The 22313-nt window shown below is 36.5% G+C and overlaps 8 protein-coding genes, 2 long non-coding RNA genes and 1 other non-coding gene across 17 annotated transcripts; 7 read left to right on the top strand and 4 right to left on the bottom strand.

Annotated features, from left to right (window-relative positions):
* Positions 1 to 225: 225 nt before the first annotated feature.
* On the bottom strand, positions 226 to 1264 carry AT1G76705 (calmodulin binding protein). The gene is made up of 3 exons (NM_148657.3): positions 961 to 1264; positions 672 to 794; positions 226 to 609 (listed from the first exon to the last, which is right to left on the bottom strand). The coding sequence occupies exons 1-3, from the start codon at positions 1102 to 1104 to the stop codon at positions 415 to 417; spliced, it is 462 nt and encodes a 153-aa protein (NP_683498.2). The 5' UTR covers positions 1105 to 1264; the 3' UTR covers positions 226 to 414.
* A 917-nt stretch (positions 1265 to 2181) lies between these two features.
* Positions 2182 to 2389, top strand: AT1G09647. Its single transcript, NR_139666.1, has one exon. It is a non-coding gene; the product is annotated as an other RNA (long non-coding RNA).
* Positions 2390 to 4296: 1907 nt separating this feature from the next.
* AT1G76700 (DNAJ heat shock N-terminal domain-containing protein) lies at positions 4297 to 7146 on the top strand. Its single transcript, NM_106320.4, has 10 exons — positions 4297 to 4618; positions 4820 to 4879; positions 5066 to 5148; positions 5245 to 5404; positions 5491 to 5617; positions 5729 to 5887; positions 6005 to 6183; positions 6276 to 6356; positions 6460 to 6600; positions 6816 to 7146. The coding sequence occupies exons 1-10, from the start codon at positions 4532 to 4534 to the stop codon at positions 6933 to 6935; spliced, it is 1197 nt and encodes a 398-aa protein (NP_177796.1). The 5' UTR covers positions 4297 to 4531; the 3' UTR covers positions 6936 to 7146.
* AT1G09637 lies at positions 4596 to 4840 on the bottom strand. Its single transcript, NR_139665.1, has one exon. It is a non-coding gene; the product is annotated as an other RNA (long non-coding RNA).
* Positions 7071 to 8932, bottom strand: OPR2 (12-oxophytodienoate reductase 2). The gene is made up of 4 exons (NM_106319.5): positions 8496 to 8932; positions 8276 to 8416; positions 7875 to 8182; positions 7071 to 7791 (listed from the first exon to the last, which is right to left on the bottom strand). Exons 1-4 carry the CDS (start codon positions 8576 to 8578, stop codon positions 7199 to 7201), a joined length of 1125 nt encoding a protein of 374 aa, NP_177795.1. The 5' UTR covers positions 8579 to 8932; the 3' UTR covers positions 7071 to 7198.
* On the bottom strand, positions 8717 to 10928 carry OPR1 (12-oxophytodienoate reductase 1). Of its 2 annotated transcripts, NM_106318.4 has the most exons (3): positions 10355 to 10928; positions 9951 to 10258; positions 8717 to 9875 (listed from the first exon to the last, which is right to left on the bottom strand). In NM_106318.4, exons 1-3 carry the CDS (start codon positions 10570 to 10572, stop codon positions 9283 to 9285), a joined length of 1119 nt encoding a protein of 372 aa, NP_177794.1. In that variant the 5' UTR covers positions 10573 to 10928; the 3' UTR covers positions 8717 to 9282. The 2 variants fall into 2 exon arrangements, with proteins under 2 accessions (NP_177794.1, NP_974157.1); NM_202428.2 differs by having other exon boundaries at positions 9087 to 10258; positions 10355 to 10693.
* A 361-nt stretch (positions 10929 to 11289) lies between these two features.
* Positions 11290 to 11774, top strand: AT1G09885. 2 transcript variants are annotated; one of them, NR_143541.1, is made up of 2 exons: positions 11290 to 11485; positions 11581 to 11774. It is a non-coding gene; the product is annotated as an uncharacterized misc_RNA (transcript). The 2 variants fall into 2 exon arrangements; NR_143542.1 differs by having other exon boundaries at positions 11402 to 11774.
* Positions 11775 to 12551: 777 nt separating this feature from the next.
* AT1G76670 (Nucleotide-sugar transporter family protein) lies at positions 12552 to 14991 on the top strand. 2 transcript variants are annotated; one of them, NM_001334739.1, is made up of 6 exons: positions 12552 to 12565; positions 12647 to 13120; positions 13215 to 13399; positions 13483 to 13683; positions 14059 to 14220; positions 14305 to 14991. In NM_001334739.1, exons 2-6 carry the CDS (start codon positions 12985 to 12987, stop codon positions 14662 to 14664), a joined length of 1044 nt encoding a protein of 347 aa, NP_001319390.1. In that variant the 5' UTR covers positions 12552 to 12565; positions 12647 to 12984; the 3' UTR covers positions 14665 to 14991. The 2 variants fall into 2 exon arrangements, with proteins under 2 accessions (NP_001319390.1, NP_565138.1); NM_106317.3 differs by having other exon boundaries at positions 12565 to 13120; positions 14305 to 14989.
* A 1024-nt stretch (positions 14992 to 16015) lies between these two features.
* AT1G76660 (hydroxyproline-rich glycoprotein family protein) lies at positions 16016 to 18795 on the top strand. 2 transcript variants are annotated; one of them, NM_106316.5, is made up of 3 exons: positions 16016 to 16538; positions 17029 to 18133; positions 18228 to 18789. In NM_106316.5, exons 1-3 carry the CDS (start codon positions 16518 to 16520, stop codon positions 18395 to 18397), a joined length of 1296 nt encoding a protein of 431 aa, NP_177792.1. In that variant the 5' UTR covers positions 16016 to 16517; the 3' UTR covers positions 18398 to 18789. The 2 variants fall into 2 exon arrangements, with proteins under 2 accessions (NP_177792.1, NP_001321072.1); NM_001334738.1 differs by having other exon boundaries at positions 16122 to 18133; positions 18228 to 18795.
* Positions 18796 to 19415: 620 nt separating this feature from the next.
* On the top strand, positions 19416 to 20804 carry CML38 (calmodulin-like 38). Of its 3 annotated transcripts, none has more exons than NM_001198484.1 (2): positions 19416 to 19445; positions 20065 to 20747. In NM_001198484.1, the coding sequence occupies exon 2, from the start codon at positions 20112 to 20114 to the stop codon at positions 20643 to 20645; it is 534 nt and encodes a 177-aa protein (NP_001185413.1). In that variant the 5' UTR covers positions 19416 to 19445; positions 20065 to 20111; the 3' UTR covers positions 20646 to 20747. The 3 variants fall into 3 exon arrangements, with proteins under 3 accessions (NP_001185413.1, NP_177791.1, NP_001077834.1); NM_001084365.1 differs by lacking the exon at positions 19416 to 19445 and having other exon boundaries at positions 20037 to 20335; positions 20366 to 20804; NM_106315.3 differs by lacking the exon at positions 19416 to 19445 and having other exon boundaries at positions 19842 to 20804.
* An 883-nt stretch (positions 20805 to 21687) lies between these two features.
* AT1G76640 (Calcium-binding EF-hand family protein) lies at positions 21688 to 22300 on the top strand. Its single transcript, NM_106314.2, has one exon. It carries the CDS (start codon positions 21751 to 21753, stop codon positions 22228 to 22230), a length of 480 nt encoding a protein of 159 aa, NP_177790.1. The 5' UTR covers positions 21688 to 21750; the 3' UTR covers positions 22231 to 22300.
* Positions 22301 to 22313: the final 13 nt, after the last annotated feature.

The following is a 22313-nucleotide window of genomic DNA, read 5'->3' as shown; positions in this document are numbered from 1 at the left end:
AGAACAGATGTACTAGTTTCGATTTGCTACTTGTTCTTTTATTTCGACCCCTGAAACTTGTTCAAGAGATACAACTTCATTTACAAGTTTAATTAGACTAAGCTTTACTCTTCTATATACTTTGAACTGCACCTCTCAAGAACAGAGGCTAAGAAGATCAGAACCAAAGTATATATAGGAGGATCTTGAACATATAGCAGTCTTAAAGATTTTTTCATGGTTTGAACAAAATGAATCACATTGATAAGAGATGCTTCCAATTCCTCTAGAACAGAAATGAACAGAAGCAAGACATCAAACACCAAAAAAAATGACCTCTTCATAACCATATCTATAAAGCACATGAGATATGAGACCCAAATAACAAAACAAAAGAGAAAACCAGAGAAATAAAGTGATATGAATGTTCAAGATTTAACAATTATGTTGATATGTGGTCAGAGACGACTTCTTAGCGTTGTTAATCTTACTATTTTCGCAGACAAAAGAAGTCCAGAGAGAGACTTTATCCCCATCCTTCTTGTAGTTAACAAACAAAGAATCCATGAGCCCTACACGTTGCCTTGGTGTGCTCAGTGAGTCCTCAAGCATATGAGGACTTCTTCTCTCCTGCAAAAACAACTCCTTGAGACCTCAAACCAAATATATAAAGATCTTGAGAGAGACTTTACCTGATGAGACCGGGAGTATTTCAACATACGATCGCGCTTGATCACACCTTCTTGCTTCCTCAACCATATGGCTTTTATATCTTCCTTCGTGAGAGCACTACTGTCCCAGCCATTGCACTTCCCCTTTGAGTTACACAGCGAATGGTTCGATACCTGAAACTCCTCTTTGAAGTCAGATTTGGTATTGGACCAATGCTTTCTATCTGTTTGTCTCTGGATGATGCTTGATGTTGAAGCTTTGTTGGAGTGTGAAGACTCAATAAAGCAGAAACCTTACAAGTGCCTTTACCGCCCACAACGCTTTCCTGGCCAAATAAGCCTTGAATGCACTCTGAATCTTGATAGCTTTGAAACCAGCTCTCCTCCTCCAATAGACTCTGCCCCAGACGCCTGAAAGATCTCCTTGGGAAAGAAAATGGAGACTCATGTCCATCACCACCTTATAAACAGGTTCGAATGCAACGACAATCACGTTCAGAGTTCCAGGCCATTTCAGATTTTTAACATAATTTCCACTGAATTATGTTAAAAATTAAAACGTTTTGATAACAATGTATATCATTGATCCAACTACAAACAATTTATATATCATTGATCCATCATTTTAGAAATTTAAAACATTTTTTCAAAAATACTACTTAAAAAACAAAACCTTAAATTTTAAATAGTGGTATAAAAATAATAATGAAAAATATTTTTTAAATAAAAAAAATGTTTGAATTTAATGTGTAAAATATATTGAACCTATGACACCGCTTAAGGACCTCGTACTATGGACGGGATGTTGTGTCCAATTATTTTACATATATTAAAAACAAAAATATTATGTATATTTAAAAAATTAAAACATTTTGTCTAAAATATTATTTAAAAATATAAAAAACCTTAAATTTTAAATATTGGTATAAAAATAAAAATAAAAATATTTTTAAAATAAAAATGTTTGAATTTAATATGTGCAAAAGATATTTGAACCTAAGACACCGCTTAAGGACCTCATATTATGGGCGGGATGTTGTGTTCAGTCATTTTACACATATTAAATTTTAACACATAAAAACAAAAATATTATGTATATTTAAAATAATTAAAACATTTTGTCTAAAATATTACTTAAAAAATAAAAATAAAAACCTTAAATTTTAAATAGTTATAAAAATAAAAATATTTTTAAATATAAAATATTAGAATTTAATATGTGCAAAATAGATAGAACCTAGGACATCGCTGAAGGACCTCATATTATGGACGGGATGTTGTGTCCAATTATTTTACACATATTAAACTCTAACACTTAAAAACAAAAATATTATATATATATATATATATATTTTAAAAATAATTTTTATCTAAAAAATATGAAAAATTAACTTTAAACAAAAACTAAGAATAAAAATTGCAAAAAAACTTAAAATATCCGTGAGAAAATATCCCATTAATAAAATTATAAAAATATTAATTTCTTAATTTAACAAGAAAATGGGATGAAAATTAACCTGACAAGCCCATTGGCACTAGCCTTGAGCCGTTCTCTGCCCCGTTTGTCGACGAAGAAAATCTATGAGTTTTGTATCTTCTTCAACCTCACAGTAAAGCCCATTGACAAGGCCCATTAATGCGAGTCGTCAGCCGTTCTCTGCCCTGTTTCTGAACGAAGAAGATCGATGAGTTTTTTCTGTAACTTCTTCATCGTCAGCCGTCGCTCATCTGTCGCTTTCACTGTCCCTCTCTCCATAGTAACGAATTACCTAAAAATCGTTCTCGATTAACTGGAGACAGAAGATGGAAATCAAATCACGAAAGTGAATTTTTTGAAGAGATCATCGACGTACTTACCTCAATATCGGAAAGGATCATCGGCGATCCTCTCTATAAGAACAAAGAACTTGAAAGATTTAGGGTTTTTTTCTGTTTGGAAGAAGAAGAAGGAGCGTGCAGAAATTTTGATTTCTCATGAAAGAAGAGATGCGTGAGCCGACCCTTAACCGTTCTCGATTAACCGGAGACAGAAGATGGAGATCAAATCACGAAACAAGATGCTTTCCTCCGATCAAATCTTACGGATAGATATTGAGATGAAGAATGAAGTTATTGAGATCATCAGCTTATGTCAATATCGGAAGGATCATCGGCGATTCTCTCTATAAGAACATAGAACTTGAAAAAATTAGGGTTTTTTCTGTTTGGAAGAAGAAAAAGGAGCGTGCATAAATTTTTGATTTCTTAATGAAAGAAGAGATGACGGTTATCTTTCGACTGATTTCCTTTTTTTGTTCTTTCTGACTAGGTTAACGTTGTTTCCTTTTATTCAATTCTGATGTAAAACAATTGAAACGTTATTAAGAAAGTTTAATAACGGTCATATTTCTCGTAATAATTTATCAAAAGGTAAATTATTTATTTGAGTGACTAAACCACTTTATGATACAGAACTTTTGAAACAGAGGATATACTCTCCAATGGCGAGGACAGAGCTCAAGCTATTATTACAAGTACCTCACGCTATGAAGCTTTCTAATAAGAGTTGCTTGTTCCAAGGCATAAGAAATCTCAATGAGCTTTGATGCGATGATCAAGACGAGAAGAAAGCTTCATTACAATCCCTTATCTCTTACCTTCGGGCTTTGAGGCCACTAGTTGTCAAAAACCGCCTTCAGGTATGAACTCGGACGCAGTTTTCATTGCCTCGTCCAGTAGATCATAACCCACCCACAATAGCATCAAGGATAGTAACAGCATCTAAAACTGTCCTTCAAAACAGAGAAGAAACTAATGAAACTATCTGTTGATTCTAGACCGGAACCATTCTTGAAGCAGTCCTCGTAATTTCTTTGATTCGTAATAGCGCAGTGACATAATACGGTTTCGAATTGTTTTCTCGATGGCGATGGCAAGCTGGAGGCATGTACGATAGTGCTGGTTGTATTTCCTCTGATTGCGTTCGAGCCATAAGTACGAATATAGTCCATATTGTTACTTGGAATGCAAGCCGAAGGAGAATGTATGTGTTCCCTGGCCCTCATATGGCTGCGAAATCAAGCAGAAGAGTGTCTCGTGATAGAGAGAGCGAGATTGGTGATATATTGAGCTAATGGGAAAGGAACAGTTAATTCATGGTGAAGGAGAACAAGGAGCTAACTCATGCATTGGCTAGGCTACAAAAGGATTATGATAATGAAACCAAGATTGACGATAAGTTTGTCTGCAAAGTTGGTCAGCTAAGCTATGCCTTTGCGCAAGTTGAGCTCAAGAGAGAGAAGAAGCTGATAAGGCACTTGATGAGGAGAAGAGGCATGTAGAGTATCTTAAGGCAGAGGTTTTTAAATCAGGGAAGATGGTTACAAAAACTATGATATGAAATAATATAATCTTTCACCCTAAAAAAAACAAAGAATTTTATATCATTGATCCGTCATCTTTCTTTTTTGGTCGACATCGAACCTTCATCTCTAGATATAATATTCTTTTTATTAATTGAGTTGTTGCCAAACAAAATTGAATTGAATCTATACGGGGAAAAAAAGAAAGAACGAAAAAGCCAATGAGAAGCTGACGAAAAACCGCGTTGGTTAAATTACATATAAATGGGTTTTGTGAATTCAAATAAAGACGAAGACAAAAAGTTTGAGACTTTATCTCTACTTTGACCCGACCAGCGAAAGTGTAAATTGAAAGATAGATAGAAAGAAAGAGCCAACTTTAAAAGCTTAGCGGTTGATTTCGAAATCTCGTCGCCGGCGCGTGGAGTCTTTTCGTCGGACAACAACAAGAGAAAAGAGATTTGTGGTGTTCTTCTGCTTAGAATTGTTGTTTTCCATCTCCGGCAGTGAGATTTGGTGGAGAATTTTGATTTGTGATCGATGGTTAAGGAAACAGAGTACTACGATGTGCTCGGAGTTAGCCCAACTGCTACAGAATCTGAGATTAAGAAAGCTTACTACATAAAGGTTCAATTTTTATCTCTCTTCTCTTGATTTCAAGGTACCCTTTTGTTTTTGGTCTGTTATTTGGATCCGGTGAGTTTGATTAGCATCTGAATTTGGGAAGTGATGATGCCAATACCCACGAATGGAGAACTAGTCTCTAGTGTGTGCACAATTCCAGTTCCTAATTTGTAGTGATTGTTGGGTTGTTTTGTTTTTACACAGGCACGCCAAGTTCATCCTGATAAGAACCCTAATGATCCTCAAGCTGCACACAATTTCCAGGCAAGTTCAAATTTCCAAAACTTTGAAAAAGAAAGAGCTTTTTAATAATTTCCATTGTTGGATTCAGATTTGGAAAAACTGAATTAGGTCATAAGCTTATGTTGATGTTGCCTGACTGCAATCATTAGTACCAAGTTTTTCTGCAAGATTCTTGGATTTTTAGGGTTATCTCATTTTCTTATTCAGGTCTTGGGAGAGGCCTATCAAGTGCTAAGTGATTCAGGACAACGCCAAGCTTATGATGCATGTGGCAAGTCAGGAATCTCAACGTTAGTCTCTTTTTCTTGTGGACTCTAGTAACATGAATCTTCTCGGTGCAAAAGTTTTGGGTCTCAGTGCTTACTTGTTTTTGTTCATCCTGTCAGTGATGCAATCATCGATCCTGCTGCAATATTTGCAATGCTATTTGGCAGCGAACTTTTTGAAGGGTACATAGGACAGCTTGCTATGGCATCTATGGCTTCACTTGATATCTTCACGGAAGGGGATCAGTTTGATACCAAAAAGATACAAGAAAAATTGAGGGTAAGTTTTGGATATTAGTGTTCCCTGCTCAACCAAAACTTCTTTGTGCAAAATTTGCTAAATTTGTCGATTGTGTTTGGTTTCAGATTGTTCAGAAAGAAAGAGAAGACAAGCTTGCTCAGATTCTGAAAGACCGACTCAACGAATATGTAATAAACAAAGACGAATTTATCAGTAATGCTGAAGCTGAAGTAGCAAGACTCTCAAATGCAGGTAACATTTTATGTAGAGTGCTTCCTGTTTTGTAGTTATGCTTTCTCTATCAATCGATACCATCTCTGTGCTAAAATGAGTCTCATCCCCTTCTATTTGGGTATTCTTCAGCTTATGGTGTGGATATGTTGAATACAATTGGGTATATATATGTAAGACAAGCAGCAAAAGAGCTAGGGAAGAAAGCTATTTATCTCGGAGTACCATTCATTGCTGAATGGTTTAGGAACAAAGGTCACTTCATCAAATCTCAATTAACAGCTGCAACAGGTAAGATTAAAGAAGAAACTAAACCAAGAATAGATTTTAGAATCTGGTCTTCTCTCTTACGAAGAAAGAAATGTAGTGATTTTGATTTTTGTTCCTGGCTGTTTATTGTCATCCTAGGCGCATATGCGTTGTTCCAGTTGCAGGAGGAAATGAAAAGGCAGCTAAATACTGAAGGAAATTATACTGAGGAGGAACTTGAGGAATACCTTCAGGCCCATAAAAGAGTGATGATTGATTCACTGTGGAAGCTCAATGTCGCTGATATCGAAGCCACTCTTTGTCGTGTTTGTCAGCTGGTTGTTTAGCTTAACCAATACTCATGTTCACATCTGACCTCTTTCTTCAATCTCTCTGGTTTGTAAACTTATTTATGATTCTTTTTGTCTAGGTTCTTCAAGATCCAGAAGCCAAAAGAGAGGAGCTTCGTACAAGAGCAAGAGGTTTAAAAGCTCTGGGGAGGATCTTTCAGGTAAAATCTGGTTTCATTTCCTTCTTACAGTCTGACGGGTATCTGTTCAAATGTGATTTGGGGATTAAGATTAAGGACTAACCAAAGGATTTAACTCATACAGAGAGCCAAAACAGCTAGTGAGAGTGATCCTTTAGAAAATAGTGAACCTCAAAAGTTAAACGGAAATGGAAAGAACCACGATGAGGATACTTCTACATCACCAAAATCCAGTGAAGCATCTCACTCCACCTCTGGTCCTCAGGTGTCATTTCACATGAACCTTTTACTTATCTTTCATCTTTCCATTTCACTAAACTCATCTCTCTCCATCTTCAACAATGGACACATGCTTCTTATCTGACTTGTGTTAGATAGACATAACATTCATACTTGTGTGTTTAGAAATAACACTCTGAATACAGTCTCTTTAAATAGTTAAAATCGAAAGTAAACTGTTTTCTTGTTGGATAATCTTAGGAACCACAAAGCCCCTACGTGGAAGAATTCAAACTTGGAGATGAACAATTCAACTATTACTTCCCACGACCAGCGCCACCTCCTGGCGCAGGGAAATACTCTTCCTCTGGCTATGATTGATTCAGGTGAGATCGGGGCATATATATATCAGTCTTAGCATATTTCTATTGCAGTTGTGTACCATTATGTAAAATTATTCCTTTTTTCTTTTGGTTTTGGCTTGTTAGAAGAAAATGATTGATGTTGAAAGCACATATAAAAGCTCTTTTGTGATAATGTATCCATGTAAATTATTATGAAGGTATAATGACTTAGAGTATAAACAAAAGCCAGAAACTTATTACATCATTAGGGAAACACATTACATTACTGATAACACGATTTTAAGCTGTTGATTCAAGGGAAGGGTAATCGGTGTAACCCACGACAGGATCAGAAGTGTAAAACGTTGACCTATTGTATTTATTCAGCGGTGCATCCAGTTGGAACCGCTTTGGCAGGTCTGGGTTGGCTAGAAACCATCGACCATAAGCCACAAGATCAGTTCGTCCCTTTGCCACGGCCTCATTCCCATCTTCCCTCGTGAAACCTCCTGCAGAGATGAAAGTCCCCTTAAAGGCTTCCCTCATTGGCATTAGTGTGTGAGAACACGCTGCTATTTCTCCCACTGTTTTCATTCTGGGTTCAATCATATGACAGTAGAGGATTCCATATTTGTTCAGAGATTCCACCATGTACAGCCCTAATGCTTCTGGATTAGTGTCTCCGGATTCCATATAGTCTGCAAACGGAGAGAGCCTGATTCCAACACGGTCTGGCCCGATCTCCTTAGCCACTGCATCGACTACTTCCAGAGCAAATTTGCAACGGTTTTGCAATGATCCACCATATTCATCAGTTCTGTCATTCACTTTGTCCTTCATGAACTGATCAATCAGATAGCCATGAGCTCCATGAATCTCAACTCCATCAAAACCTGCAACAACAACATTTGAAGGACACAGAAATAAGAGTCTTGAATGATTCAGCTTCTTGAATTCCCAATCCGGATATGCATACCAGCTTCCATAGCATTTCTTGCAGCAAGCCTAAAATCATTGACAATGCCGGGGATTTCTTCGATACTTAGACGTCTTGGAGGGGTAAAGCGAGCTTCATCAATGCCATTAGCACGCATTTGAGGCATAATTGGCTTCCCCGTACAAGAGATAGGAGCTTGCCTCCTTGGCTGAAAACCGCGATTAGAAACGCGGCCAACATGCCAGATCTGACAGAAGAAGATACCACCTTTGGCATGTACAGCATCAACGATTGGCTTCCATGCCTCCACATGCTCTTTAGTCCATATCCCAGGTGTATCTGGATACCTACAAGATCAAATCACACAAATGTAGGATGATCAGCAATAACCCACAAATAAAAACGTAAACTTTAATGAAAAGGAAGGGTTTTTGAGTTACCCTTGAGCTGTATCTGAAACCCCGGTGGCTTCAGCGATGAGAAAACCTCCCGGTGACGTTCTCTGAGAGTAATACAAGATAGCGTGAGGCTGAGGAACGCTTCCGTACGATTTCTGTCTCGTCAATGGTGCTAGAACAACCCTAGATGAATCAAGCTTCTTAATTTAAGGATTCAGCAAAAGTCAACAAAACATAAAGAACGGATCAAAATTTAGATTACCTATGAGAAAGATTGAATCTTCCCATCTTATAAGGGGTGAGAAGAGGGACACTCTGTTTTGCTTCTGCGTTTACCATTTCCATGAATTCACAACGGTGGATTTTGTAAAACCTATATTTCTCTCAAAAACACTTTTCAAGATTGCGTAAGATAATGGACATATCCGAACATATTTATACACATTGATTGATCAGAGAATCAGGAACGCAAGTGTTTCTTTCTGTCTTTAACGACGTGGTCGTCATTGATGACGCATCCAACCACTTAGATTTTTTTATTTCTTCATAAAGACGTATTCGTTGAGACGACATTAGAGTGTAACCACTTTGAACTTACCCCATATTCCATGCTGTCTTCTACCTAGCATGATAGTATCATCTTCTACAGTTGGGATTCTACTTTTGATCCATTGGAGATTACATAACATAACAAATGAGGGGCCTCAATATGATTTCAACAGATTCTTCCGATGTATAACTTTGACCACCGACCAAAAAAAATTAGGTATAGTTGGGAGGAAAATGCTCTGTTTTGTTCTGTGCAGCATGTGAAAGGAGGGAAGATAGCATCATGAGAACACACTGGATTGCGGCATGATCACATCAAACAGAAATCAACAATCAAGTTAAGTTATGTTGGTCTCTAGAAAGCGCTTTTGTGATAATGTGTCCGTGGAAATTTTTGTGAAGGTTTTATGACTTAAACTTAAAAAGTATAAATGAAAAGCCAGAAACTTATTACATCTTATATAAGGGAAACACACTACATTACATTATTGATAACAATTTTAAGCTGTTGATTCGAGGAAAGGGTAATCGGTGTAACCGACGACTGGATCAGAAGTGTAAAACGTTGGTCTATCGTACTTATTCAGCGGTGCATCCACTTGGAACCTCTTTGGCAGGTCCGGGTTGGCTAGAAACCATCGACCATAAGCCACCAAATCAGTTCTTCCCTTTGACACAGCCTCATTCCCATCTTCCCTCGTGAAACCTCCTGCGGAGATAAAAGTCCCCTTAAACGCTTTCCTCATCGGCATTAGTGTGTGAGGACAAGCATGTACTTCTCCCATTGTTTTCATTCTCGCTTCAATCACATGACAGTAGAGGATTCCGTATTTGTTCAAAGATTCCGCCATATAAAGCCCTAATGCTCCTGGATTAGTGTCTCCAGATTCCATGTAGTCAGCAAATGGAGAGAGCCTGATTCCAACACGGTCTGGTCCGATCTCCTTAGCAACTGCATCGACTATTTCTAGAGGAAATTTGCAACGGTTTTGCAATGATCCACCGTATTCATCAGTTCTATCATTCACCGTATCCTTCATGAACTGGTCAATCAGATAGCCATTAGCTCCATGAATCTCAACTCCATCAAAACCTGCAACAACAAGGACACATATAAGAATCTTGAATGGTTTCAGCTTCTTGAATTCCAAATCCAAAATGTGCTTACCAGCTTCCATAGCATTTCTTGCAGCAAGCCTAAAATCATTGACAATGCCGGGGATTTCTTCGATACCAAGCCGTCTTGGAGGGGTAAAGAGAGCTTCATCGATGCCATTAGAGCGAATTTGAGGCATCAATGGCTTATCCGAACAAGAGATAGGAGCTTTTCCATTTGGCTGAAACCCGCTATTAGAAACGCGGCCAACATGCCAGATCTGACAGAAGAAGATACCACCTTTGGCATGTACAGCATCAACGATTGGCTTCCATGCCTCCACATGCTCTTTAGTCCATATCCCAGGAGTATCTTGATATCTTCAAGATCAAATCACACACATGTGGTAAGGATCAGATCAAAAACCCACAAATAAAAACGTAAACTTTAATCAAAAGGAAGGGTTTTTGAGTTACCCTTGAGCTGTATCTGAAACTCCAGTGGCTTCAGTGATGAGAAAACCTCCTGGAGTCGTTCTCTGAGAGTAATATATGGCAGCGTGAGGCTGAGGAACGTTTCCGTACGATCTCTGTCTCGTCAATGGTGCTAGAACAACCCTATGGGAAAGATTGAATCTTCCCATCTTATAGGGAGTGAGAAGAGGTACACTCTGTTTTGCTTCTCCGTTTTCCATTTCTTTTGTAAAAAACTGTTGATGAATTTAGATTTCTCTGCAAACACTTTGAAGATTTTCCCTGAATTGTGGAGGATAATGGATATATCTGCGCATATTTATACACATTGATTGATCAGAGAATTTAGGAAGGCAAGTGTTTATTTCGCCTTAAGGGACGTGGTCGTCATTGACGACGTATGTGTGGACCTCCCCAAGTCCATCCACTTGGAAATTATTTATTTCTTCATGATGACGTATTCATTGACGACATTAGAGAGCTTAACCACTTTGAACTTAACCTATATTCCTTTCTTTGTTCCTTCCTATCATCTACAGTTCCGATTCGACTTTGTGATTCATTGGCGCTTATACAGAACATAACCAGTGGGGTCTCGTATGATTTCAATCACTTCTTTTATTTGGTTTGATTTTATAAACTTTGACCACCGACAAAAAAAAAAAATTATATGCTCTGAAATATGCAACATAGTAAAGAAGGAAAGATAAAATCAAAAGAATGTGAATTGAGACTCAAATGAAAGATTTCAAGAGACATAATACACATTGAATTGCGGCATTATCACATCAAACAGAAGTAATAAACCAACCATTTTGGGAGTTTATGTTAGCCCACCTTGCTTGACTAGTTTAGGAACAAACTACAGAAGCCACTTTGCAACAGTTTGAAAGAGACAGAGCTCTTTTCTTTTTGTTAGAATCAGATTTGGGCCTTAATTTTGTTTATGTTATGAGCCCAGTTATAAAATTCCTAAAACTTGTCGGCCTATAACGTTTTGTTTTGTGTACTTTTTTCAACTAAGCAAGTTCTCTTGTTCAGGTGTCGGGAGAGGCCTATTAAAGTGCTAAGTGGTATACTGGTATAGCACAGCGCCTAGCTATGATGCACGTGGAGAAGTCAGGATATCTCAGTGTTGGTCTCTTTGTCTTGTAACATGTATCTTCTTGGTGCAAAAGTGTTCGGTCCTTTCCGTCGGTGCTTACTTGTTTTTCTTCATCTTCTTTCAGTGATGCGATCATCGATCCTATGGCATCAAAAGCTCCACTTGATATTTCCAAGAAAATACACGAAAGATAAGTTATGATTTATAAGCCAAGGCTTCTTCTATGTATGTCCATTCAAACCCCTTAATGTGTGTGCCATTATGTAAAACTATTCTCTCTTTTTTTCGGTTTTGGCATAAACTAATGTGAAATTGGGCTTGTTAGAAGAAAATAATTGATGTTGAAAGCACATGCAAAAGCTCTTTTGTGACAATGTGTTGGAGATCATGTGTTCTCAATTACTATTTGTGTTGAGGCACAGGCTAAGATATACAGGTTTTGTCATCTTCAAAGCATTAATAATTGCAGAGACCCATCATTATTTCTAAAACTATTCGATAAAACACACAGTACAATTTCCAAAACTCTTGATATACAAACACACAACAAAAACGATATTTTGTTGTTGTAATGATTTTTTTTTTTCATTTGTATATATAAATGAGACTGTAATCAAGTAAAGAATAGCTGGAAGAACAAAGGACAAACTCAATAATTTAGTTTCGAAATTGTTTGGCTTTGAGTGTGACGGTGTGACTATGACCAATGGCAAATTGTGATTATTTCCTTTCACTTTCGATATGATTATAATAAAATCAAGCATTATTCGAAAATGAACAACACATTTCTACATTTTAATCAAATGGTACTATTAGTTACACATCGCGATATTTTCCTGTCTAAATTAAATATATAGTTTGAAATTAAGTAGTAAGTACGTACTCCGTTATAAATTACCGTTAACAATTCGCTGTTATCAGTTCCTTGTGGCTTAATTTAAGCACTTAAGTAAACGTTTAATAAAATAATCTCGCAAGTTAAAATTTAATTTGAAAACTAAAAGCACGACGTTACCAGCGGCACGAAAAGACAAAACTATCCCTATACAGAACTCATATTGAAATAACAAACAAGTGGACCAAAAGAAGAAAGAAGAAGGTCAAATAAGGTAAACGACACGCGTCAATGAATGAAATTAATACTTAAAATGATTCCATTAATATATATAATATTATTTTCGAAATCTCAGAGAATTAAAAAAGAATTTATAACAACTCCAAGGAAAGCATCAATGGTGGGAGAAGAAGCTTGCTTGTGATAATATATTCAGCTACGTCGAGTGAAGAACCAGTGAAGCATAAGTAGCAGAGACAGAGAGAGATACGTGAGTGTGTGTCTGTGTTTTTCGCTTTTTGGCTTTCTTCGCTGATTCCACGAACGGCGTGAATCGACTTTTCTCCAGATCTCATCTCTTTCAGTGTTTGATTCTGTCAAAATCTGCAAGCGAATCGAGATTTCTCAGATCTCGTTTTCGCTTGCACGAGATTCAGATCTGATAGTGTCGGTGTTCAATTTTCTCAAATCCAAATGGAGAAACCGGAGAGCGAGAAGAAATCGGCGGTGTCTGATGTCGGTGCATGGGCTATGAATGTAATCAGCTCCGTTGGAATCATCATGGCTAATAAACAGCTCATGTCTTCCTCTGGTTTCGGTTTTGGCTTTGGTATGCCTCTCTCTCTCTGACTCTGATCTATCTATCTCCCATTAGCTTACACACTTCATGAATCTGACGATTTCTTTGTTTATATATTCCACAGCTACAACGTTAACGGGATTTCACTTTGCATTCACTGCTCTTGTTGGTATGGTGTCAAACGCAACGGGACTATCAGCTTCTAAGCATGTTCCTCTTTGGGAGCTTCTCTGGTTCTCAATTGTTGCTAATATCTCTATCGCTGCTATGAACTTTAGTCTTATGCTCAACTCTGTTGGCTTCTATCAGGTAACTTGTCTTGGAGATTTGCTCTTTCGGTTATTCGATTGAAAGATTGTTGTTTTGATTTTGCTTATTCATTTTCACTTTAGATTTCGAAATTGAGCATGATTCCGGTGGTATGCGTGTTGGAATGGATTCTACATAGCAAGCATTATTGTAAAGAAGTGAAAGCTTCTGTAATGGTTGTGGTTATCGGTGTTGGGATTTGTACTGTGACTGATGTCAAAGTTAATGCCAAAGGTTTCATTTGTGCATGCACTGCCGTTTTCTCCACTTCTCTGCAGCAGATTGTAAGTATTCATCACACCATCTCTTTGTTTATGTTAGATCTGGAATTTCTTAGATCAGTATTCATCTTTTTACATTCTTTGAAACAGAAAGGCTCAAACTTTTCTTAGATCAGTGGTATTTGGAGGGAATCTTTTGTCCCTTTGAGCTCCATCTATGTCTAATCTAACTCAGTATTGTACACAGATTCTCCTGCATAACGTAAACTCAACTAGATTTCCTTTCCAGATCTGAATTCGAAATTATAAATCTAGGAGACACAGTTCTGTATTCCTTGCTGGAGTCCTGGAAAGGGCATTTTTCTCTCGAAACTTCTTAGATACTATGGCGTGTCAAGTGTTCTGCTGACAAATTTTCACTTTTTCTTTTGGTTACAGTCTATAGGCTCTCTGCAGAAGAAGTACTCAGTAGGATCCTTTGAATTGCTGAGCAAAACTGCACCAATCCAAGCCATTTCACTTCTCATCTGTGGCCCCTTTGTTGACTATTTGTTGAGCGGCAAATTCATATCTACTTACCAGATGACTTATGGTGCCATCGTAAGTAAATTCTCAAGTTCTCTATGATTCAGATGACTCAAACGTAAACACAAAATCTTTACTTTTTATCTCTCATTTTTGCAGTTCTGCATTCTTCTCTCCTGTGCATTAGCCGTTTTCTGTAACATAAGCCAATATCTCTGCATCGGAAGATTCTCAGCGACATCTTTCCAAGTTCTAGGCCACATGAAAACAGTATGCGTCCTCACATTAGGATGGCTTCTCTTTGATTCCGAGATGACATTCAAGAACATCGCCGGGATGGCCATAGCCATTGTTGGAATGGTGATCTATAGTTGGGCTGTTGATATAGAGAAACAGAGGAACGCAAAGTCAACGCCACACGGCAAACACAGTATGACCGAAGATGAGATTAAGCTACTCAAAGAAGGAGTTGAGCATATCGACTTGAAAGACGTTGAACTCGGTGACACTAAACCATAAGTGGGTGCTTATAACCCATTTGAAATTACTCGTCGCTACTGATTCGAATTCTTTATACAAATATTTCCTTTGTGTGCCATTTACTTTGTTCTTTCCACTTCCTATATATGTCTTAGAACATTTTGGGCTTTTCAGAAAGCCCATAAATCCTTCTTTGCTTGAGAAGAAGGCCCGTCCTTGAATAGTAAGTGTCCTATATAGTAAAGTAAACAGAAATGTCAACTGAAGCATGTGATTTTATTCATTTGATTATATATGTCTATGAACTACCAAAACAGATCTCTTGTATCATATGTATGATTCAATGGCATACAAATTTGAAATTTCTAACAATGACCAGTTTCTAAAATTTTGTGGAAACGAGCATAACTCAGGTCATGAGTCAGGACATGTGATGTGTGTTTAAAAATACAAGAAAGTACATGTGATGTGGTTTAAAGCTATAAGCAATGATTAAAGTAAAAGATAGGTTGTTGTTTCACTGGAGCTGTAAATAATTTTGTCAATAGTTTGTGATTGGGAACATTGAAAAATTACTGGCTTTTTAAGTTAAAAATAAATAATATACAGGGTTAATTAAGATGAGGAAAGAATGAGAGAGGAGGAGAGAGGTCCTACAAATATGAAACCAGACCCCAAAAAAGATCCAAATCCTACAACTAGGTACCATACTATTACTAGGCCCTCTTTTTTCCTCTGCTTTAATGTCTTTATTGGAACCCTCAATACCTATAGACAATTCATAAAGATCAAAACAAAATTTTAGGGAAAAGAATCACCTTTTATTTTTTATAATCCCCTCAATATGATCAATTTTAAACAAATTTAAATCTTAATACATATAATCCCCTCAATATGATCAAATTTTAAACAAATTTGTGTCACTAATCTTTGCAAATTTCTTTATTAATTGCCACTTTATTCTTCTTCTTATTTTTTGTTCCAAACTCTTTATTAATCAAAGGTTTGTTTTGTCAACTTCCAAAGCCAAAAAAAAATCACAACAATCTTGTTGTTCTTGATAAGTGTATAGCATTTATTATTAAACCTCAATGGTCGCTTGACTAAGCAGTTATACACTGATTTTGGACGTGTTTATAGACCAAACCAAAAAAGCAAAAACTAAAAAAATTGACTTTTACATTACATGTTCTCCCTTAACCCTTATTAGTAAACGTCCTTCACGTGCTCACCGAATCAACTTTTTAATAGGTTTAGATGTCTAATAAGTAATTTACCCATTTAATAACCAACTTAAACACATTGATAAACCTCTTTTTTCCAAACCAATTTAATTTCCAAAACTCATAATTTTTCTTTTACTGCTATTTCAGAGAGTGTGAAAACCGAAGAGATTTAAAACATTATTAATTTCTTTGTTCCTTTTTCTCTTTTATGTCTTTTTTTTTGTGTGTGTTGGCTTGAGCTTTTTGTGTTTTGTTTTGTCTTTTTTTTTTGCTCTTGCTTTGTGGTAAGTCACATTCTGATTAAAATAGAAATGCTTTTTCCTTGGTAAGGATCATCTTTTCATGCCGATTGCATCAGTGCAGATTTCCTTATTTACTCTTTCTCTTCTCAAATTTCCATTTTTTTCTTTATCTCTCCCACTCCCACTCATAAAATTAGTTTTGTCTTTCTTTCCCCAAAAATCTTTACTTAAAATCTTTTTCACCCTTTTGCTTTAACTTTTGTTTGCTCCTCCTCTGGATCGTATCAGTAAACTGGAAGAAGAAATTGTGAGAAAAAATGGAGAAAACCAAGATGATTACGTCTATGACCTGTTGAAGAAACCCTACTCAGAATAAGAGTAAAACTCTGTGATTTTTCTGACTAACAGAGAGAGAGACACCTAAATGGGCTCAGAGCAGGATCAGGTTTCTGTTTAATTCTCTCTATTTTCGTTTGATTTCGACTTCTTGAGCTTTTACTTCTCTCTGTCTCAGTTCTAACTTCTTCAGATTTTAAAGCTTTCGTTTTTTTGGCAAGTTGTTTTTTTTTCCTACTTAGATCTGACTACTCCGACTCTGTTCACACTAATGTTCGTTAGGGTTTATGTTGAATCTCTCCTTTGATCATTATGTTATTGTAAAAATCCCAGCTTTATGCTAAATCGAGCTAGTGATTCTTGAGAATTGAACAAAAAAGTTTTACATTTTTCTGAATTGCCATTCAATTAGAAGAAGAAAAAATTCAACCTTTTACTGGTTATGATCTAGATTCGATGCGTGTAAGCTATAAGATCACCATTTCGTGCTTTAGATCCATAATCATTGATTCACTATATGGCAATTATCTTCTTGCTTCACAGATCTCTTTTACACTTACATGTCAAGTGTCTGAGTGTGTGTGTGTGTCCTTTTGCAGAGGAAAAGGTGGGGAGGTTGTTTAGGAGTGTTCTCTTGTTTCAAGTCACAAAAAGGTGGAAAAAGAATTGTACCTGCTTCTCGCATTCCTGAAGGTGGCAATGTCTCAGCTTCACAACCTAATGGAGCTCATCAAGCTGGTGTCTTAAATAATCAAGCTGCAGGAGGGATTAATCTATCACTATTGGCTCCACCTTCCTCTCCTGCTTCCTTCACCAATTCAGCTCTTCCTTCAACTACTCAGTCTCCAAACTGCTACTTATCTCTGGCTGCAAATTCACCGGGAGGTCCTTCGTCGAGTATGTATGCCACTGGACCATATGCTCATGAAACCCAATTAGTCTCACCGCCTGTTTTCTCTACTTTCACCACCGAGCCATCGACTGCTCCTTTCACTCCTCCTCCAGAGCTTGCACGTCTGACTGCCCCTTCTTCACCTGATGTACCTTATGCTCGTTTCTTGACTTCCTCCATGGATCTCAAGAACTCTGGTAAAGGTCATTACAATGATCTTCAAGCTACTTATTCTCTTTATCCCGGAAGTCCAGCCAGTGCTCTTAGATCACCAATCTCTCGGGCTTCGGGAGATGGGTTATTGTCGCCTCAAAATGGTAAATGCTCAAGGAGTGATTCTGGCAACACATTCGGGTATGACACAAATGGAGTCTCAACACCTTTGCAGGAGTCAAACTTCTTCTGTCCTGAAACTTTTGCCAAGTTTTACCTGGATCACGACCCTTCAGTTCCTCAAAACGGTGGAAGATTAAGCGTGTCGAAGGATTCAGATGTGTATCCTACAAATGGATATGGAAACGGGAACCAGAATAGGCAGAACAGAAGTCCCAAGCAAGACATGGAGGAGTTAGAAGCTTACAGGGCGTCCTTTGGTTTTAGTGCAGATGAAATCATCACAACTAGTCAGTATGTAGAGATCACTGATGTGATGGATGGGTCTTTTAACACATCAGCTTACTCTCCAAGCGATGGACAAAAGCTTCTCAGAAGAGAAGCAAATTTGCTGAGTCAAACAAGCCCCAAATCAGAAGCCGATCTTGATTCACAAGTTGTAGACTTCCAATCACCAAAGTCATCAAATAGCTACAAAGGTGAGAATTGTCACATTATATCTCATTCAGCTTGCATAGATAATAACATTGTTTCTTTGTGTGTGTGCTAATTGTATCAAATTGTATGGCTCAGATCACAAACAAAGAAACCGGATCCATGCGGATGAAGAGGCTTTATTGTCGAGAGTGGGGTCTGTAAAAGGAAGCAGAAGCTATCATATTTCAAGCTCTGATGCAGAGGTCGAGTACAGAAGAGGAAGAAGCTTAAGGGAAAGCAGAGAGAACAGACACAGGAAAGCCTGATCAAGAACAACAACAACAAGAAGAAGAAAGCCTGATCTGTTCTTAAAGTCTTCTAAGGTCTAAAAAGTTGATCTTGTGATGCTAACTCTTGAGATAAGAAGTCTAGTTTTTAAGTATATATAGATATATATAAATATAATTACAGATGGTTTTTTAGTAGAATGATGTTATATATAAGAAGAGAGCAAGGGTGAGAAAGTGAATGCTTGTTTTTTAGTTTGACATGGCTTTTTTGTAAGACCCCATCTTTTATCTAATTGCACCAATCTGTTTGAGCTTCTTTAGTCTCTTTTTAATGCATTTGTTAACAACAACTTAAGATGTTAGATTGGAGAACTTGTGAATGTTGTTAATTCTTGATTTTTCTATATCAACACTAAAGTTTTACATTATGTTTTATGTATTATTAGTTGTGTCTACATTGACATGTTCTAGTAATGTGTTTATCTCCAAACAAAACAATTCAATTCTTGTATTTTTAATCAAACTATTTGCAAATGGTAAACGTCAATTAATTCGCCTTTATAATTTAATGGAAGATTACTTTTAAAAAGATGCAAGTTATTAGAATCAAAATAAAAACAAAGACAAAATATGTTAACTTGTAGAAAACACTTGGAAGTAAAAATCTGATGAGTTTCTCGTTCTCTAGAATATTGCTGGACCGGATTAGGTCAATATTATTGGGCCAGATTAGATATTGAATTGTCGACGTTGCTTACGTTACGTTATATCTTGTTTAAGAATTAAACCTATCGACTTAGTCTTAATTAAGAAAACATTGCCTTAAATTCTCTGGTCTGCGACCGTTTTTTTGACCGTTAACCCCTAATTAAAGAAACAAAATAATTATAGAAAGAGCACTGAAATGTGATTATTTTAACAGTACTCTTATGAGAAAATTCGTACTTTTTAGTTTTTTTTTTGTACAAATCTCTAAGAAAAACACTACTACTAATTAAGAAACGTTTCAAACAATTTTATTTTCGTTGGCTCATAATCTTTCTTTCTCGGTCCGGGACTAACCGTTGGCAAAAAAAAAAAAAAAGTTGACAATAATTATTAAAGCGTAAATCATACCTCTCAAATAAAAACTTGAATTTGGAAACAAAGACAACTAAAAAACTCGAATTTAAGAGAATTCCTAAAATCAAGTGAAGTATCATCACTTGGTAAAATTTCATAACCGTTGGCTTCTATTTCTATGTGTGCCTTGGTTTGCAGGAGATAATATTTCATTTCCAACCAATGATATTCGTACACATAGTCAAACAAATGTTTGTCTTTGTTATTATATTGAGAAAGAAACAAGAAAGAGAGAGAGAGATAGATAAGACGAAGGAAGTGAAGCTTCCAAGCGCCCACCGTTAAAAATCTCGTGTGCAAGTTTCAAATACAAGTGGCCGGTGGTCTCCATAATTTGATCGTCATCCAATTAAAAAGGAAGAAAAAGCGTGTTTTATACAAGAAAACTCATTAAAATAAAAGTCCAAAATATCTAAACACTAATCTACCACGTCTATTACACACACACACACACACTTGATCTTAATTTATTTTCAAGATTCAAGAAAATACCCATTCCATTACCACAACTTGACCACACGCCTATATATAAAACATAAAAGCCCTTTCCCCTATTTCTCATTCACTTTTCATTTCAAAAGTAAAACAAGACAAACAAAAAATACACTTAACCATTTATTTTTCTCTCATGAAGAATAATACTCAACCTCAATCATCTTTCAAGAAACTTTGCCGGAAACTATCACCAAAGAGGGAAGATTCAGCCGGAGAGATACAACAACATAACAGTAGCAATGGTGAGGACAAGAACAGAGAGTTAGAGGCTGTTTTTTCTTACATGGATGCAAACAGAGACGGTAGAATCTCACCAGAAGAGCTTCAAAAGAGTTTCATGACATTGGGAGAACAATTGTCTGATGAAGAAGCCGTAGCTGCTGTTAGATTGTCTGATACGGACGGAGATGGGATGTTGGATTTTGAGGAATTTTCTCAGTTAATCAAAGTAGATGACGAAGAAGAGAAGAAGATGGAGCTCAAGGGAGCGTTTAGACTGTATATTGCAGAAGGTGAAGATTGTATTACACCAAGAAGCTTGAAGATGATGCTAAAGAAGCTAGGAGAATCAAGAACCACTGATGATTGTAGAGTTATGATTAGTGCTTTTGATCTCAATGCTGATGGAGTTTTAAGCTTTGATGAGTTTGCTCTTATGATGCGCTAAGCCTCCATTGTTGTTGTTGTTGTTGTTGTTGTTGTTCTTTTATTTAATCTCTTATTGTATATAATTTAATAGTTTGTGACCCAATAAATACGATTGTTATTTGATTAAGGATCCATATGTGAAACTTTGTTATATTAGAGAAGATGTTTTTTTAACATGAAAGAGTCAATCTACTAAATATATAGTCCATTGAGGTTTGACCATGATTTGCTCATAGTCATATTATTATTCTCTAGAGCTCACAATTCAAGACAAAAGGAATCTAAACAAGATTCAAATGAGCTTTAGTATAAGATCTTCACATAACGGTAACAATTAAGGTATCTAATAAGATTTTATTCCTACAAAACAATCTTTTTTTCCAACCAATAAGAGTTTATATATTGTTAGAGTCCTAACACTTTTGTGAAGAAGAATGTTGGCTTTTATCGATCCATCTCAAACTGAATCTCACTAAGTTACCGACAATAATCCATAGTGTCAATGAATTGAATCTTACTATTTGACCTCATCTTTCGGTTGTAGGATTTCTAACACTTATCACTTGTTTTGAATCAACCCAAGTTGGAGAAATTATAGGAGCCATAACAAGTTTGAGGCATTATATGGACTTCTATGGTATGAAACCTTAGGTTGTGAAGAAATTGATTTTTGAAAAAAAGCAATGATTAGTAGATGAAGTTACCATTGTTCTAAATTCAACAAATGGGAGTCGTCAAATATTATATTTACCACAATAACATTTCTCAATCCTTCTTCCTATATTTAAGACAGAGAGGTAGAAGAAGAAAACGTGTTTTAAACATGGGGATGAGATATGTAACGAACCAATATACTAATATTTCCTTTCCTAGCTAGATCTAGAAGACTAATAATACTACTTCTTCTAGATCTAAAGACTAAAAATATTTGTTTTTTTTTTCTAGATCTGAATCTCACACGTTTGATTCGTTTCAATTTCTATTTTCTTATTACTATTCTCGACTTGAAACACACCTATATATATAGAGAAACACTTTATACCATTTCTCATTCAAATCCTAAATCAAAAAAAGAAAGAACAATACTTGTAACTTATAACAAATACAATCTTTTCTTTCTCAAAATGAAGAACACTCAACGTCAGTTATCTTCATCTTTCATGAAATTCTTAGAGGAGAAGAACAGAGACTTAGAGGCTGTGTTTGCTTACATGGATGCAAACAGAGACGGTAGAATCTCTGCAGAGGAGCTTAAGAAGAGTTTTAAGACGTTGGGAGAGCAAATGTCTGATGAAGAAGCCGAGGCTGCGGTTAAACTCTCTGATATAGACGGTGATGGGATGTTGGATATTAATGAGTTTGCTCTGCTTATCAAAGGGAATGATGAATTCACTGAGGAAGAAAAGAAGAGGAAGATAATGGAAGCTTTTAGAATGTACATTGCTGATGGAGAAGATTGCATTACTCCGGGGAGCTTGAAGATGATGCTAATGAAGCTTGGTGAGTCTAGAACCACTGATGATTGCAAAGTTATGATTCAAGCTTTTGATCTCAATGCTGATGGAGTTCTAAGCTTTGATGAGTTCGCCCTCATGATGCGCTAAGCTTTGTTGTTTGTTCTATATAGTTTTTGTTTGATTGCTGTGTAAATAAGGCTTTGCAAGCAATATCCAAAAACATGTTTTAT

The sequence above is a fragment of the Arabidopsis thaliana genome, assembly GCF_000001735.4.
Source record: "Arabidopsis thaliana chromosome 1 sequence".
Classification (NCBI taxonomy): Eukaryota; Viridiplantae; Streptophyta; class Magnoliopsida; order Brassicales; family Brassicaceae; genus Arabidopsis; species Arabidopsis thaliana.
This window is presented reverse-complemented; position numbering and strand designations above follow the sequence as displayed.

Coding starts and splice junctions, on each gene's coding strand:
- OPR1 (NM_202428.2), bottom strand. CDS start 10,572: ATGGAAAACGGAGAAGCAAAACAGAGTGTACCTCTTCTCACTCCCTAT. Junction 10,259..10,354: donor GTTTCAGATACAGCTCAAGG/GTAACTCAAAAA, acceptor TTGATCTTGAAG/ATATCAAGATACTCCTGGGA.
- AT1G76670 (NM_001334739.1), top strand. CDS start 12,985: ATGGAGAAACCGGAGAGCGAGAAGAAATCGGCGGTGTCTGATGTCGGT. Junction 13,400..13,482: donor ACTCTGTTGGCTTCTATCAG/GTAACTTGTCTT, acceptor TTTTCACTTTAG/ATTTCGAAATTGAGCATGAT. Junction 14,221..14,304: donor AGATGACTTATGGTGCCATC/GTAAGTAAATTC, acceptor TCATTTTTGCAG/TTCTGCATTCTTCTCTCCTG.
- AT1G76700 (NM_106320.4), top strand. CDS start 4,532: ATGGTTAAGGAAACAGAGTACTACGATGTGCTCGGAGTTAGCCCAACT. Junction 5,888..6,004: donor TCAATTAACAGCTGCAACAG/GTAAGATTAAAG, acceptor TTGTCATCCTAG/GCGCATATGCGTTGTTCCAG. Junction 6,601..6,815: donor ACTCCACCTCTGGTCCTCAG/GTGTCATTTCAC, acceptor GGATAATCTTAG/GAACCACAAAGCCCCTACGT.
- AT1G76640 (NM_106314.2), top strand. CDS start 21,751: ATGAAGAACACTCAACGTCAGTTATCTTCATCTTTCATGAAATTCTTA.
- CML38 (NM_106315.3), top strand. CDS start 20,112: ATGAAGAATAATACTCAACCTCAATCATCTTTCAAGAAACTTTGCCGG.
- OPR2 (NM_106319.5), bottom strand. CDS start 8,578: ATGGAAATGGTAAACGCAGAAGCAAAACAGAGTGTCCCTCTTCTCACC. Junction 8,417..8,495: donor AGATTCAATCTTTCTCATAG/GTAATCTAAATT, acceptor TGATTCATCTAG/GGTTGTTCTAGCACCATTGA. Junction 8,183..8,275: donor GTTTCAGATACAGCTCAAGG/GTAACTCAAAAA, acceptor TTGATCTTGTAG/GTATCCAGATACACCTGGGA.
- AT1G76660 (NM_106316.5), top strand. CDS start 16,518: ATGGGCTCAGAGCAGGATCAG. Junction 16,539..17,028: donor TGGGCTCAGAGCAGGATCAG/GTTTCTGTTTAA, acceptor GTCCTTTTGCAG/AGGAAAAGGTGGGGAGGTTG. Junction 18,134..18,227: donor GTCATCAAATAGCTACAAAG/GTGAGAATTGTC, acceptor TGTATGGCTCAG/ATCACAAACAAAGAAACCGG.
- AT1G76705 (NM_148657.3), bottom strand. CDS start 1,104: ATGGACATGAGTCTCCATTTTCTTTCCCAAGGAGATCTTTCAGGCGTC. Junction 795..960: donor CCAGGAAAGCGTTGTGGGCG/GTAAAGGCACTT, acceptor TGTAACTCAAAG/GGGAAGTGCAATGGCTGGGA. Junction 610..671: donor AATACTCCCGGTCTCATCAG/GTAAAGTCTCTC, acceptor TTGTTTTTGCAG/GAGAGAAGAAGTCCTCATAT.